The sequence below is a fragment of the Manacus vitellinus genome, unplaced genomic scaffold (genome assembly GCF_001715985.3).
Source record: "Manacus vitellinus isolate BGI_N305 unplaced genomic scaffold, ASM171598v3 scaffold_12_pilon, whole genome shotgun sequence".
Classification (NCBI taxonomy): domain Eukaryota; kingdom Metazoa; phylum Chordata; class Aves; order Passeriformes; family Pipridae; genus Manacus; species Manacus vitellinus.
Window position 1 is genome coordinate 18,034,251 of NW_021938949.1, and position 13,735 is coordinate 18,047,985.

A 13,735-nucleotide genomic window follows, 5' to 3' on the forward strand; every position below is an offset into this window, starting at 1 on the left:
CCCCTGCCTATAGACTGGATGGGCAACTAGGTGGTCTTTAAGGTCCCTTCCAACCCAAACCATTCCATGATTCTGGCATGGCTGCAGGGGGAACTGCGGTGCTGCAGCCATCTGGTTGCTATTCCTGTTCTTGGTCTGTCAGGTGGCCCTTGGGACACTGAGCTTGGGACACCAGGGGCTCGGGGAGTCCTGCCCTGCTCCTCACACCATGTCTCCTGGGACAGGATGGTGTCGTGTGGCCGGGACAACATCCGGCTGTGGCGAGTGCGGAGCGGGGCCCTGCACTCGTGTCCCGTCAACCTGGGCGAGTACCATTCCCTGGACTTCACCGACCTGGCCTTCGAGGAGGGGCCCGTGGCTGAGCAGGAGCAGGAGGACCGTGCGCTGTAAGGGGCCGTCACCAGCACCATCCTCGGGGAACCTGCTGGGAGGGAGCTCTGTGCCTCTCCCTGCTCAGCATCCTCCTTCCCCTCCTGTGCACCACCACAGAATTTTGCTTGGGTTCTCCCTGCGAAACACAGGTGCCTCCTGGAGCTGGGAGAGCCTCTCCCCTCCTCAGCACACATCACTTCCCAAAAGAGATTTGGCTGCTTCAGAACAGCCCCAGAAATGGCTCTTTCCTCTCGCTGTAGTGATGTTTTGCCATATTTAGTGATTTTCTTCTCACCTGAAGCTTTCTGTGGCAGCAGGAGGAACGTGGAACACATCTTCTTGCATACAGCCAGACACACACTTTGTTGTCGTTTTATTTTAATCATCAGAGCCAGACCTTTGTTGCCACCACATATGGTCCCATCAAGGCAGAGCTGTCAGCTCAGCCAGCCTGTAGCATAGAGAGGCTCCTTTCTGGAGTCTGTGCCAAGCTTTTTGGCTTTCTTGCTGATCTCTGTTCCAGAGGGTCAGGAAATCAAATAGGAAGCTCTGACTTGGTTGGAGATGTGTGGTGCAGCACATGGAACACTTGGACACCTAGCTGACCTGTTATATTACTGTGAACCAGCATTGCTTTCCACAGGTAAGCCAAGCTGGTTTTTCACTGAAAGCAGGTCTCCCTCCTGCTTTTTTTACAGCTTTGTCTGCAGCAAGAGCGGCCACGTGCTGGAGGTGGATTACAAGAACATGTCTGTGCGGAGCGCGCGGCGGCTGCTGCCGGCACAGCCCCGGGAACACGGGCAGGAGCAGGCAGGGAGCAGCTCAGGTGGGAGCACCTGCAGGGAGGGAGGGGGGGACCACCACCAGGGTCAGAAATGAGCTCAAACACATCCCTGGTCAAACCAACCAGCTCTTTACCTACTGCCACCGGTTATTTTGGGTTGATTAGATCATCTCTATTTGCCTCTTAAGGACTGCAAATAATCTTCCTTAGTGCAGCAAAGTATCGTTTTAAGAAAGATTTTAGCATTTTAAATGCTGATTGCACTTTCAGAGAAACACCACTTTTAGAAGCATGAAACAAGGTCTTCATTTGCTGATGGGAGGCTTAACGGAGAGATGGAAAAAGAACGAAGCAGATGAACGAAAAAGATGAATTTGGGGATTTTTTCATTATTTAGCCTTTGCAGAGCATTTGGAGAATCTTTGGTGCTGTACATTAGTCCAGCTTTCAGCTCTTCCATTAACTTCAGCGGCGGGAAGAATTCACTTTCAAGTGGGATTGCTCTGATGTTTTAAAACTTAGTGCATGGTTTGCTGTATCAAATTGAGCTAATTAATCAAGAACATGCCCTTTGAGAGGTGTGTAACTGCAGTTCTCGCCTCATGGGCAAGAAGAGGCCCAAGAGCAGATGAAACAATGTCCTTGGTGTCCTCCTGGTAGCAGTGCTGGCTCTGACCAATGGCCTTTATACCTGAACTTAGATTGGATATTGGGGAAAATTCCTCCACTGAAAGTGTAGTCAGGCTTTGAAACAGCCTTCCCATTCCATCAGTGCAAGTGTTCAAAACTGTGGGTTTGGCCCTTGGGGACATGGTTTGGTGGTGGCCTTGGCAATTCTGGGTTAATGGTTGGCCTCGAGCTTTTCCAACCTTAACGATTCTATGAATCAAAAAATCCCAGTTTCTGTAGATCTGTGTTTGCCTTCAGAGAGGATTTGGGACATGGAAATGGCAGGGCAGTTATCTGAGACATCCCTTGCTACGGGATCCTGTTTGAGGCAAAAATATGGCAGGGTTTAACAAGGGGTAGGAGTTTTCTGTGCCTGGCAAGAGTTTCACGATGGTAAAGAAGTTTTTAGCCCTGAGAAGGGCTGCCTGAGACCCTTCAGCCTGTTCTGCCAGTCAGCATGGGATTCCTGGCTCCTCCTGAGACTGCAGCTGCAGGTGTGGGTGGAGCACTGGCCTCATCTCTTGGATGGGGCAACCCTCAGGTTGAGTTTTCTTGTTCCACCTGTATGAGGAGGTGTTGTTCTTTGGGTTTTCAGGCCCTGGGATTGCTATAAACAGCATTAGTATGTCCTTGACCTTCTGTGCCACGGGATCAGAGGATGGCTACGTGAGGCTGTGGCCACTGGACTTCTCAGCCGTTGTCTTGGAGGCAGGTGAGTAGAGCTGGGAGTGGCACTTCTGAGCTCCACAGCTGCTGCAATTCCAGGGCTCCACTGCCACAGCTCCTGCAGCAGTTCTCACAAACAAGGGCATGTTTTATGTGTGCTGTCTCAGGGCTGACTGGCTTGGAAGTCTTCAGTGGCAGTTATTGATGTTCATTCTTGTAACTCATAGGAGAAAGGCCGGTTCTCCTGGGAGAGAGCAGATTTCCATCTTGATTTCTGTGCTCTTGAACCCATGGCTCATCTGTCTGTGAGAAATGATGGGAGAAGTTGAGTAGTTCTTGACTTTTTGAAGCAAACAGCATAACAGCAGAGCCAGAGCCCTTCAGATAGGACAGAGACTAATCTGTCACTGAACTCAACTGCAGGTGTTCAGTCTCCAGGTTGTGGGCTGCTCATTCCTGTGATCGTTGCTTTACCAATCAGGAATCTGCCTTTGTAGCTGTGTTCCAGCTGCTGCCGCTCCTCTGCCAGGGGGTTTGTTGACTCCGGTGTCTTTCCCCAGAGCACGAGGCTCCGGTGAGTTCTGTCTGCATCAGCCCTGACAGCTGCAAAGTCTTGTGCAGCACAGCTGCTGGGAGCCTGGGCTACGTGGACATCCAGTCCCGGGACTACAACACCCTCATGCGCTCGCACAAGGCCGCCGTGCTGGGCTTCTCGGTGGGCGGCCTTCGGAAGCAGATAGCAACAGTGTCTCAGGACAGCACCATCCGAGTGTGGGACCTGGTCTCCATGCAGCAGGTAGGTGAGACAAGAGTCAGGAGGTGTCTCGTTTATTGTCTCCCTTGTCTCTGTTTGGTCTAATTATCAAAACCCCACAGTTCAAGAGCCCTTAAGTCCTCCCTGAAGCATGAGGGGGTACCACGGGCAAGAAATCCTTTGAAAGTGGAGTTCTGAGGTATTGTTAAAACAAAATTATTTTCTTTTCCTCCATCTTTTGAATAGTGCTTTTTAGCACAAAGCATAATACCCAAGGGCTTTAATCTAAATGCCCAAAGACCCAGGACTTCACTGGGGTTTATATCCATCCAGGCAGGAACAGCAACATGCTCATGGTGGAGTTGTTGGGTCCAGGTGCAGCTCCAGCTTTATCCAGCTGTGGTGTCTCTTCCCTGCAGCTGTATGACTTTGCAGCCACAGAGGAAGCGCCGTGTGCCGTGGCTTTCCACCCCACCTGGAAGATCCTGGCCTGTGGATTTGACAGTGGGACCGTGCGGACCTTCAGCTTGGCCGCCTCCAATCTCCTGCTGGAGCACAAGTGAGTGTTTGGAGTGGGAACTATGCTGGGTCTAACTGGGTGTCCTGGTGATGGAGGAGAGCCACAGGGATGGTCATGGACCTTGACAACCCTCAGGTCCCAGCTGGGTGGGTTTTGGGCGGAGGCTGTGCCGAGGCTCTGGGTGGGGAAAGCCTGACCTGTGAAGGCCATGAGGGGTTTCTTTGTGACTTCCTGGGGGAGAACAGTAGGAAAGAGCTTGTCCTAGAGGGCAGCTGAGCAGAGAGCCCTTACAAGCCTTGATGCAGAAAGCAGAGGATGCTCCAAAGGGAGAAGGGAGCAGGTTCCATCCAGGCTGGAGCACTACTTGGTTGTCCAATAAGCTGGAATGTTGGTTGTCCTGGGCTGCTGCGGGTGTGAGCACGGTGGGGTCCTGCCCTGTCCCTGATTATTTTGTTCTGGGTTCTTCACGTTGCACTCGATGTCACTACTGTTTCCTCTGTCTCTGATTTTCTCCTCCCTTTATCCGTGTTTTCTGCCTTTCAGGCAGCACCGCACTGCCATCACCGGGCTGACCTTCTCTCCAGATGGCAATTTCATGTTCAGCTCCTGTTTGCAGGGCACTCTGGCTCTGTACAGGTGTGTGGCGCAGAAGAGCCACGTCCTGAGGGCCCTGGGTAAGACTCTGGGATTGGGAGTTGCCTTTCTTCTTTCTTTTACTATCACAGACACCAAAGCCAAAGCACACTCAATCTGCTCAGAGAGAGATTTCCCAATGAACCTGAGCTGTGTCATTTCCCCCTGTGCTGGGCAGTGCTGAGCCACCTCCAATACTGGGGGCAGTTCTGGTGCCCTTGTGACAAGAAAGACCTTGGGGGGCTGGAGCGTGTCCATGGAAGACAACAGAGCTGGGAAGGGTCTGGAGCAGCAGGAGCAGCTGAGGGAGCTGGGGGGGCTCAGCCTGGAGAAAAGGAGGCTCAGGGGGGACCTTATCACTCTCTGCAACTCCCTGACAGGAGGGGGGAGCCAGGGGAGGTCCAAGAGCTCTGTCTTGGCTCTGCTTCCAGGGAACAAGGGACAGGACAAGAGAAAACAGCCTCAAGGTGTGCCAGGGGAGGTTTAGATTGGATATTGGGAAATTTCTTCTCTGAAAGGGTGGTCAGACCCTGGCACAGGAGTCCCCATCCCTGGAGGGATTTAAAAACCATGTGGATGTGGCAGCTGGGGATGTGGGTTAGTGGTGGTCTTGGCAGTGCTGGGGGAGCAGTTGAACTCTGATCTCAGAGGGCTTTTCCAAGCAAGGCCAACCTGTGATTCTATGATTCCTAATGTTTCTGTGATTTTATGATTCTATGGTTTGTGTTTGTACTTTCTGTGTGAGCAAAACCCATCGAAAAAACCACTTCCTGACCTGTCCTGGTTCAAACCCTCTCAGCCTGCTTGGTGTAATCATTTCATGAATGTTCTGGAATCACAGAGATTTATTCATGCCCAAGCCCTGACTCTTTTCATTCCGTGCATGTGCAGTTTAATTTGTTTAAAGTGGGTTTTTGCCCTAACCCTGCCTGCAGCAGAGCTGCTTTGTGCTGGTGGAGAGCTGGAGGCAAGTCAGGGGCCAGGCAGTTTGGAAAAATTAGTGTCACATTTAATATACACTTTGGAAATGAGCTGTGGCAGCACAAGCTTGGGCAGGGAAAAGGAGCTCTGCTTTTTACACAGTGCAATATTTTATAAAGAGAAGGATCCTGCTCCAAGAATTGTGCAGGAGAAGGAACAGGGGCTCAGAGGGATCAGGGAGTTTGTCCAAAATCACCCAAGTTTGTGGTCAGTGCTGCAGCTGGGCCTTCATGTGTTGACTCTTCTCTGAAACTGTGTCACTGCCTGGTCACATTCCTAGGACAGATAGTGGAATTTTGGTAGTGGAATAAATACAGAAAATTGCTGTGATTTCAGCCATTTTTAGACCTTTGGGTCTGTGCCCTCTGGACTGACATCAGTGTGGTGGGGTTCAGCATTGACCTCATTCTGCTCAGGGTTCAGCCAACCAGGCTGCAGCTGAGATCTCGCATTCAAAGCTCCGTGCAACATTAAAAAATAAGCTCTAAAATCAATTTTATTCCCTTGACTTTGTTCCACTCTCCTTGAAAACACTACACATTCAGTCAGGCAACAAGTTGTGCATCTAAACCTTGTGTTTTAGGTGTCCACTGCACACTTTGGTTGTGCAGATAAATTTTGTAGCATCTACAACACAGGTTGCTTCTTCCTCAGGCCAGAGCGTTAACCCAAAGCTGGTTCAGAGGGGAAGCTGCAGCTGCTGCCCAGCAGTGGCATCAGAGTGAGGGTGGGCTTTGCTCCTCTCTTCACTCTGCCTCGTGCTGTGTCCCCCAGGAAACGTGGTGGCCCGGGATGCTGGGAGCGGTTGGGATGCCCTGGTGGTCAGTGGGGACAGTCACCTCCTGGCCTTCGTGGGGCCCTCCAAGTATGTGGTGACCGTGATGGAGGCCTGTTCTCTTGATGAGGTACCAGGGGCTCCCCTCCTTCCTGGGGAGGCTGGGGAGGGCAAATTCCATAGGCTGCATCAGGTGAGATGGGTCAGGGCGTTGGGCAGCAGCACTGTTGGAGAGGGCCTTCCCTGCAGAGCAGGGAGTTTACACTGAGGTTTGGTTTCCATTCTTAGAAATAACAAAGTCAAGGTTTCTTCTCCTCTGGCTTTATTCCCCTCTAGAAAGATAATTTGCAGAGGTGCTGTGTAGACTGTCAGCTCCCACCTCTCTCTGTGAGCTGCTCTCCTGGGCATTGCCTGGACCTGAAGCCCCTCATTAGGTGGGAAGGGTCTGGGGAGTTCTGTGGCCTTGTGTTAGGAGCATGTGAGCAATCCTGAGGCTCCTGCAGTGTTTGTTCATAGCTCCTTGTTTCACAGCTGCTGAGGGTGGACATCAGCATTCTTGACTTGCACAGCACTGTCTTGGACTCTGCAGTGAGGGTCTGCTTTGGTCCTGTGCCTGAAGGCGAGCTCCTGGTATCCACTTCTTCCAATAAAATCCTCGTGCTTGATGCAAAAACAGGGCGACTGGTGCGAGAGGTAGGACACTGAAATTCATCCACTGAGCTCTCGTGGGGTTTGGGCATTTCATGTCTCTGTGGGAGGTTAAATGAGAGAAAAGCTCATCCTGGAGCTCACAGGCTTCAAAGAAACACGAGTAGGAAGCTTACAGTTATCCTCGTGTGCTTGGGCTCAGGATGAGCCTCAGCTTGTCCTTGTTTTCCATGCTGTCACACCCCTGTTCTCTTGCTGAAGTGTAAATAAGGGTATGAACTAACTCAGTTAAAGCTGCTGGTGCCTCTTCTTGTCCTCAGGTGTCCCCCATGCACAAGCTGACGTGTTCTTCCTTTGCACTGAGCAGGGATGGCCAGTACCTGCTCACTGCTGGTGACAAGGTTATCAAAGTGTGGGACTATCGGATGCGCTTCGATATCAACTTCCAGGTACCACCCACAGAGGGAGGGAAGGGGTTGGTGTTGCATTTGTGAATCCCTGGAGAGAAGAGCAGCAAAAGGTGTCTGATACTTGCCCAGTGTCTCTAGTCCCAGTTTGCCCAGCAGAGAAATGCAGCCCTGTTCCCACATTGTAATAGCACCTGGCACTGGGCACAGGCTGGGGCAGCCAGACCCTCTGCAAAGGACAGGGGTGGGTGATACCTCTGTGTTAGGGGCAGGACCACACAGAGAAGAAAATGGCTCCCCCAGGACTTCAGGGGTAGCAAAAGACTTTGTACTCTTCAGCTTTTGCTCCCTTTCCCAGATGAGTGTGTTCAAGGTTGATCAACCGTAGGTGTGAGCACTGTAGGTGTGGTAGATCCTCTGCTGGATCTTCTGCTGAGGCCTGTAGACACTGGCCATGCAGGGCAGAGAGTGGAGTAGCCTCATGCTGACAGGACAGGTGTGGGGATGGGGAAGTTCAGGGTGTGCTTTCTCCAGGTGTACATCGGCCACTCGGAGCCCGTGCACCAGGTCGCCTTCACCCCGGATCAGCAGCACGTTGTCAGTGTTGGAGATGCCATCTTCCTCTGGGATTTCCTGGCTCCAGTTGGAGCAAGGTCACCCCCAGCCAGGTAAGGGCAGGTGTTGGGCACTGCCTTCTCTGCTTCCCCCTTTCCCCCAGCCCTGTCCCTGCCTGGTGTAACACCCATCTCCTCACCTTTCCAGGGCTCGTTCCTCCGCATCTGCTCAGCTGCCAGGACCAGGTGAGTTGTGCTGGTTGGCAGCTCTTCCAGAATGTAGGGCCTGGGGAGTTCAGTTCCTTCCCTCAAGGAGTCGGGTACTGGGGCCAAAGCAGCTAATTAGCCCCAAAGGACAATCTCAAGTTAATTAGCACCTCTCAGTCTGCCTAGGTGGGGATGTTCTGAGCAGAGCCACTCTGGATTTTCTGGTAGGTCTTTCAGCTTTTGTCTTCTGTCTTTTCCTGCCTCCATCTCCTCTGTTTTCTTTCTCCCTCAGTGTATCTCTCTCTGTCTGTCCCTCTCTTGAAAGACAGAGAAGTGGCTTCTCCTGTGTAGGAGGAAGCTGGAGAAATGAGCTTGGAGGCATCACCATCAATCCAGGAGGATGAGAGGAGCTGAGGAATGAAGGAAATTACACAAAGCCTTTTCTTTTCCCAGAAGGCAGCTCTGAGAAGCCAAAGGATGTCTCTGAGACCCTTAGGCAGACAGTGCCTCTTCCACTGCTGTCCTCACCCCCGTGTTTGGATATCAGCTCTGCCCACCAAGCAGGATATCAAGGTAACAGGAACTGTTTGCAGGAAAGGGGAAAATTAACCCTGTTTTGGGAAAAATTCCTTGCCTAGTTTAGCAGCGTTCTTGGAGCCATCCCTGCCCATGATCCCTTCCAGCAGATTGACAGACCAGTCTGCAATTCGTTCCCCTAAGCTGGAAAAAGCCCAGAGGTGCTGGGATTCAGCAGCCCTTTATCCTCTGCTCTCTTCCACACACTGAGCTGCTGGCACAGCTTCTCTGAGGGCTGTGGTAAACACCCTGTTGGCCATTCCCAGTAGGAATAGTCTGCTTTGCCCTCCACCCAAATGGCTGGACTGTTCCACAGAGCAGGGGAATGACACGGCCAGAAATCAAAGGGTCAGGCACACATGAAGTGGTCCTGAGGGACAGGAATGGCTCCATCTTCCCACTGATTTTTCTCTTCAGGTGTTTTCTCTGAGTTGGACAAAGAGGAGGAAGCAGGTCTGCCAGGCAGCAGCAGGATGGTGGCAAACAGAGACAAAGATCCCTCAATCTTTGTGGTGGAGTCAGACAGGAACAAGGAGCTCGTGAGGCCCAAAGTGAGGCAGGAGAGCCCAAGTTCTCCTGAAAAATCAACAAATGGTAAATCAGGGTTATTCCCAGCTTGTACAGAGCTTATCTCCTTCCTTGTGCACAGGCCTGCATGGCAGCTTGGTCTATCCCCAGAAAATTAAGGAAGGTCATCATTAATATGGTCCAGACACATGCTCTGAGTTGTGATCTGAAGGGCAGCACATGTTCCTCAGGGCTCTTCCCTTGGGCATGACCTACTGAGGGAAATCAGTATTGAGGGAAGCTCATGCTGGTCCCCAAAACTGCTTGTTTTCCTGGCTCTTTCCCTGCTGCTGCTTCTAGGCACACCAGAAGCCTCTCTTCAGCTTGGAGCCAGTATCATCTCTAAGTGGCATGTTCCATTAAATCCAGCTGCAATTAAAGCTCCCAATGTCTCTATTAATAGCAGCACAGCCTCGGAGCTGCAGCAGAACGTGGCAACCTGCCAGGAGCAGCAGCTGCCTGTGCTCATTCCTGGCAGGACCTGTTGGAAAAGCTTCAGCATAAAACTGTGCCTCTGATGCTCCCTTGAAGTCCTCTTTGGGGCTGTGGGGCTTGTGGTTCCACAGCGATACCCAGAGCACGTGGCGTGGGTGCCCTTAGGGCTTTTGCAGTGCAGGGAATGGCTGGAGCTGTGTCAGGGGAGGTTTAGGTTGGATCTCAGGAAAAGGTTCTTCCCCCAGAGGGTGGTTGGGCACTGACCAGGCTCCCCAGGGCAGTGGGCACAGCCCCAAGGCTGCCAGAGCTCCAGGAGCATTTGGACAATGCTCTGAGGGACATGGTGGGATTGTTGGAGTGTCTGTGCAGGGCCAGGGGTTGGATTTGATGATCCCCGTGGGTCCCTTCAAACTCAGGATATTTTATGTGTACACTGCAGTCTGATTTTTGCCTCGTGTGTGCACCGTACACAGCACCTGAATGGACAGCAAGCCACAGCCTGGGTGCTGCTCCCAAACCACTCCCAGGAGCAGCATCCCATAGGTACCTTTTTCTTCTTTGCATGGCAGAAACCAGGAAGGGAACCAAAACTCCCAAGTCCCAGTGCTCCATCCGCCCGGATTCCTACCGGCACTTCACTCCTCGCTTCAAGGCATCGCTGCTGCCCCAGGTGAGAGCTGTGCCTGGGCTGGTTACCTGGTGAAGAACGGGCGTTTGGGGGCTGAGATTTTCCAGATTGCTTCCATTTTGTTCTCTGTTTGAAAGCACTTTGGGAAATATACCCCTGGGCTGATGTTCAGTGAAAAATCCTAACATTAATTCCAAGTTCTCCTCTACGTGCAGCTCTTTCCAAACTAGTAAAAAGTGAGTTGTGCTCAACTCTTTTTCTGTTCCCTGAATCTGCATACATTTTTATTCAAAAGGAACGGGAATGGCATGTGCTATTGAGAGTGAAAGACGAGTGAGCAATGGAATGATTCATCATGTTTGTGAGCAGCTGCGTTGGCAGAGCAGGCTGGAGAAGGCAAATCCAGAGAGTGTAGTGAGGAGAGACAGCACAGCTCCTGCTCTGTTAACAAACACAGCAGGAATAAAACAGAAACTTAGCTCGGCCTTTCCCTAAGCTGTGCTGTTAGTGCTGGGAGAAGAACTACATCCAGCTTGTCCCTCACTTGTCCTCCCACCTGGCAGCATTTTTTCCTTCAGTTCTCCTCCTATTGAAACATCTACACATCCAAGCCAGCAAAACCCATGGAACTCTTTCCCAGTGGGATTAGCAGCTGCTCCTTGGCTGGGCACTTGCTGCCAGCCTGTTCTGTGCCCCATCTGAAAACATCTGTGCCTGGCTGTGCTGGGGCAGTATCTCTTTTGTACATAGAGTTGTGCCCTTCAGGATTCATCAGTTATGGAATTGTGTGAGGATTGCTATGAGTCTGTGTGGGATGTGTGAGTGAGGACGTGTGTGTGTTTGCACACTCACTTTTTCCTATATGGGTGCTGATGCACCTGCCCAGACCATACTTCTAGAGCTTATTTTAAGCCAGTGTCTGTTTTTCTTGCAGAGTTTCCTGTCTCCTCCAGCAGGCAGCGAGGTCTTGAAGCTGAAAGCAGTGATTGGCTACAATGGAAATGGCAGAGGGAACATGGTGTGGAACCCAGATACAGGTACACTGGGAATGCTCTGGGGGGGTGGGATGTGTTACCCAGAGTGGTTGTGGCTATCCCATCCCGAGAAGTGTTCAGGGCCAGGTTGGATGGGGTTTGGAGCAACCTGGGCTAGTGGAAGGTGTCCCTGCCCATGGCAGGGGGTGGAATGAGATGAGCTTTAAGGTCCCTTCCAACCCCAACCATTCTGGGATTCTGTTATCATTCTAGGAGTGTGTACTGAACAGAGTTATGATCTTCTGGCTGTTGGGATCTTTGCTTGAACACAGGGGTTCTTTGTGTTGATAAAATCCAGTAACTCTTTGCTGTTGGTGAGCGTTAGTTGGTGGGGCAGACTTGGGCTGCAGTTGTTGAGTGGAGAGAGCTGGAGGAAAGCTCACAGAGCCCATTCTGCCTCCTTTCTCCAGCTGGAGCTTTGCTCAGGTTAGGGGAAGTGAGATCTTGTCCCGCTCCCAGCCTGACGCCGACAAGCCGTGTAGAAGAGTCAGCTTTTGCGTATTAATGAATCATAGAATTTTCCATGTAGGTTGTGGTGGGGGCTGGATGTGCAGCCTTTCCATGAAAACATCCCCTCTCCTCCTCTGCTAGGCTTCTTCGCCTACTCCTGTGGCTGCGTCATCGTGGTTGAGGACCTGCACTCGGGGTCCCAGAACCACTGGCTGGGCCATGCTGAGGAGATCTCCACGCTCGCCCTCAGCCACAACGCCCAGGTATGAGAGCCTGCTGCTGCCTGGGGCCAGGGGTTATCCCTGTCACTGTGGGCCAAAGGGATGTCACAGACTAGAATCCCATTTGTCAGTTCTTCCTGCTGCCTGGAGGCTGTGGAAATCATTTTGGAGCATAGTTATCTGTTGTGTTGGCTCAGCGTGGCAGTGCCTCACCTCAGGGAGGGGCTGGAGTGTGTCCAGAGAAGGGAACAGAGCTGTGGAAGGGGCTGGAGAGTCAGACACATGAGGCAAGACTGAGGGAGCTGGGGGAGCTCAGCCTGGAGAAAAGGAGGCTCAGTAGGGACCTTCTCACTCTCCAGCTCCCTGACAGGAGGGGGGAGTCAGATGGGGGTCGGGCTCTGCTCCCAGGGAACAAGGGACAGGACAAGAAGAAATGGCCTCAAGCTGTGCTAGGGGAGGGTCAGGAGGAATTTCTTCCTGGAAAGGGTGGTCAGGCATTGGAAGGAACTGCCCAGGGAGGTGGTGGATTCCCCACCCCTGGAGATGTCCAAGGAACAGCTGGATGTGGCACTCAGAGCTCTGGGCTGGGGGACAAGGTGGGGATCGGGCACAGGGTGGACTTGATGAGCTTGTGATTCTGTAAAGGCTGCTCCCCTCCTCTGGGTGATGCTGCCATTCCCTCCTGCCACCAAACTGAATGGCTGTTCTCACAGAATTCTCCATCTGCCAACCATACCACTTTAATTTGGGACTAATATTGCTAAGACTCGTTAATGAGTATTCTCTAATTACTTACTGAGGTCTCAGTGACAATACATTGTTCTGTTAGGTTCTTGCCTCTGCCTCAGGGAAGAAGGATGGAGACTCTCACTGTCAGATCTGCATCTGGAGCATCCCAGATGGGGCCTGCACAGCAGAGCTCTTCCACCACGAGACACAAGTACAAGCCATGGCGTTCTCTCGGGATGACAAATTCCTTGTCACCATAGGTGAGCACACCTGTAACACCAGGTGTGGGTGCAGGGGTGCACCCTGGAGCAGACAGCTCATGGGAGAGAGGTGCTGGAAGCACTAAATACCTGCCAGATGGGTATGAGGCTCGTGGGGATGAAGCTGTTTTGTGGTATCCTTGGGACAGCGGGTAAAGCTGCACTTTCCTCTCCTGACTCACTAGTGCTCCTTAAACCCTGTGTGAATGGTTTGTGGTTACTATATTTACTGTTCAAAGGGAAGAGCCTTCTTCTGGACTTGTTGTTGCTGCTTAGGTGGAATTGGATAGAAGTAGCAAGGCTTCCAACTGTGAGCCTCCTGCCAGGCAGCCATGCCAGCACAGGATGGACACTCAAGCTGTCTGTTTTGTTTAGGCAGGGGACATTTAAAGCACAACATGCAACTAGTAAGCCCTTGTTTTGCATGAGAGGGGACCTGTGGAGCAGGCAATACACTTGCTCTGGGCTGGTGAGCCCACCCTTGGAAAAAAAAGTAGGCTTTGCTGGACAGAAAGAGAGCTGCGTGCTCTCCATGGAACATCAGGGCAGAGGAGCCTCCTCTTCCAGCTCCAGACTGGGCTGCAGGGAGAGAAAAGCTGAAAGTCTCCACTGGGCTTGTGGAGCCTAGGAAAGGCAGCAGGAGAGTGCTGTCTGGGAGCTGGGGAATTTGCCATCACGGAAGCCAGTGCCTTCTGCTCCCACCCAGCTACAGTGTCTTCCACTAAGGTCAGCTCCCACCTCACCTGTGACCTTGGCAAAGGTGACATCCCTTTCCTATTCAATACCAGGTTAGCCCTGAGTGCCCAGTGTCACTGGAGGGTTTGTTTGGGTGTGCAGTGACTCCCAAGGATGTAGAAGCAGCAGA

At 52.1% G+C, this 13,735-nt stretch overlaps 1 protein-coding gene across 1 annotated transcript in view; it reads left to right on the forward strand.

Moving 5' to 3' along the window:
• The window catches only part of WDR90 (WD repeat domain 90), a 55,765-nt gene that overhangs the window by 34,643 nt on the left and 7,387 nt on the right, over positions 1 to 13,735 (forward strand). The window contains exons 40-56 of the mRNA XM_029957872.1: positions 225 to 386; positions 1,071 to 1,198; positions 2,421 to 2,537; positions 3,052 to 3,287; positions 3,665 to 3,804; positions 4,309 to 4,439; positions 6,154 to 6,284; positions 6,686 to 6,847; positions 7,123 to 7,251; positions 7,744 to 7,877; positions 7,972 to 8,009; positions 8,424 to 8,543; positions 8,964 to 9,140; positions 10,118 to 10,218; positions 11,111 to 11,213; positions 11,802 to 11,923; positions 12,711 to 12,870. Of these exons, the coding sequence (XP_029813732.1) occupies positions 225 to 386; positions 1,071 to 1,198; positions 2,421 to 2,537; positions 3,052 to 3,287; positions 3,665 to 3,804; positions 4,309 to 4,439; positions 6,154 to 6,284; positions 6,686 to 6,847; positions 7,123 to 7,251; positions 7,744 to 7,877; positions 7,972 to 8,009; positions 8,424 to 8,543; positions 8,964 to 9,140; positions 10,118 to 10,218; positions 11,111 to 11,213; positions 11,802 to 11,923; positions 12,711 to 12,870 (2,291 nt within the window). The remainder of the gene's footprint in view (positions 1 to 224; positions 387 to 1,070; positions 1,199 to 2,420; positions 2,538 to 3,051; positions 3,288 to 3,664; positions 3,805 to 4,308; positions 4,440 to 6,153; positions 6,285 to 6,685; positions 6,848 to 7,122; positions 7,252 to 7,743; positions 7,878 to 7,971; positions 8,010 to 8,423; positions 8,544 to 8,963; positions 9,141 to 10,117; positions 10,219 to 11,110; positions 11,214 to 11,801; positions 11,924 to 12,710; positions 12,871 to 13,735) is intronic.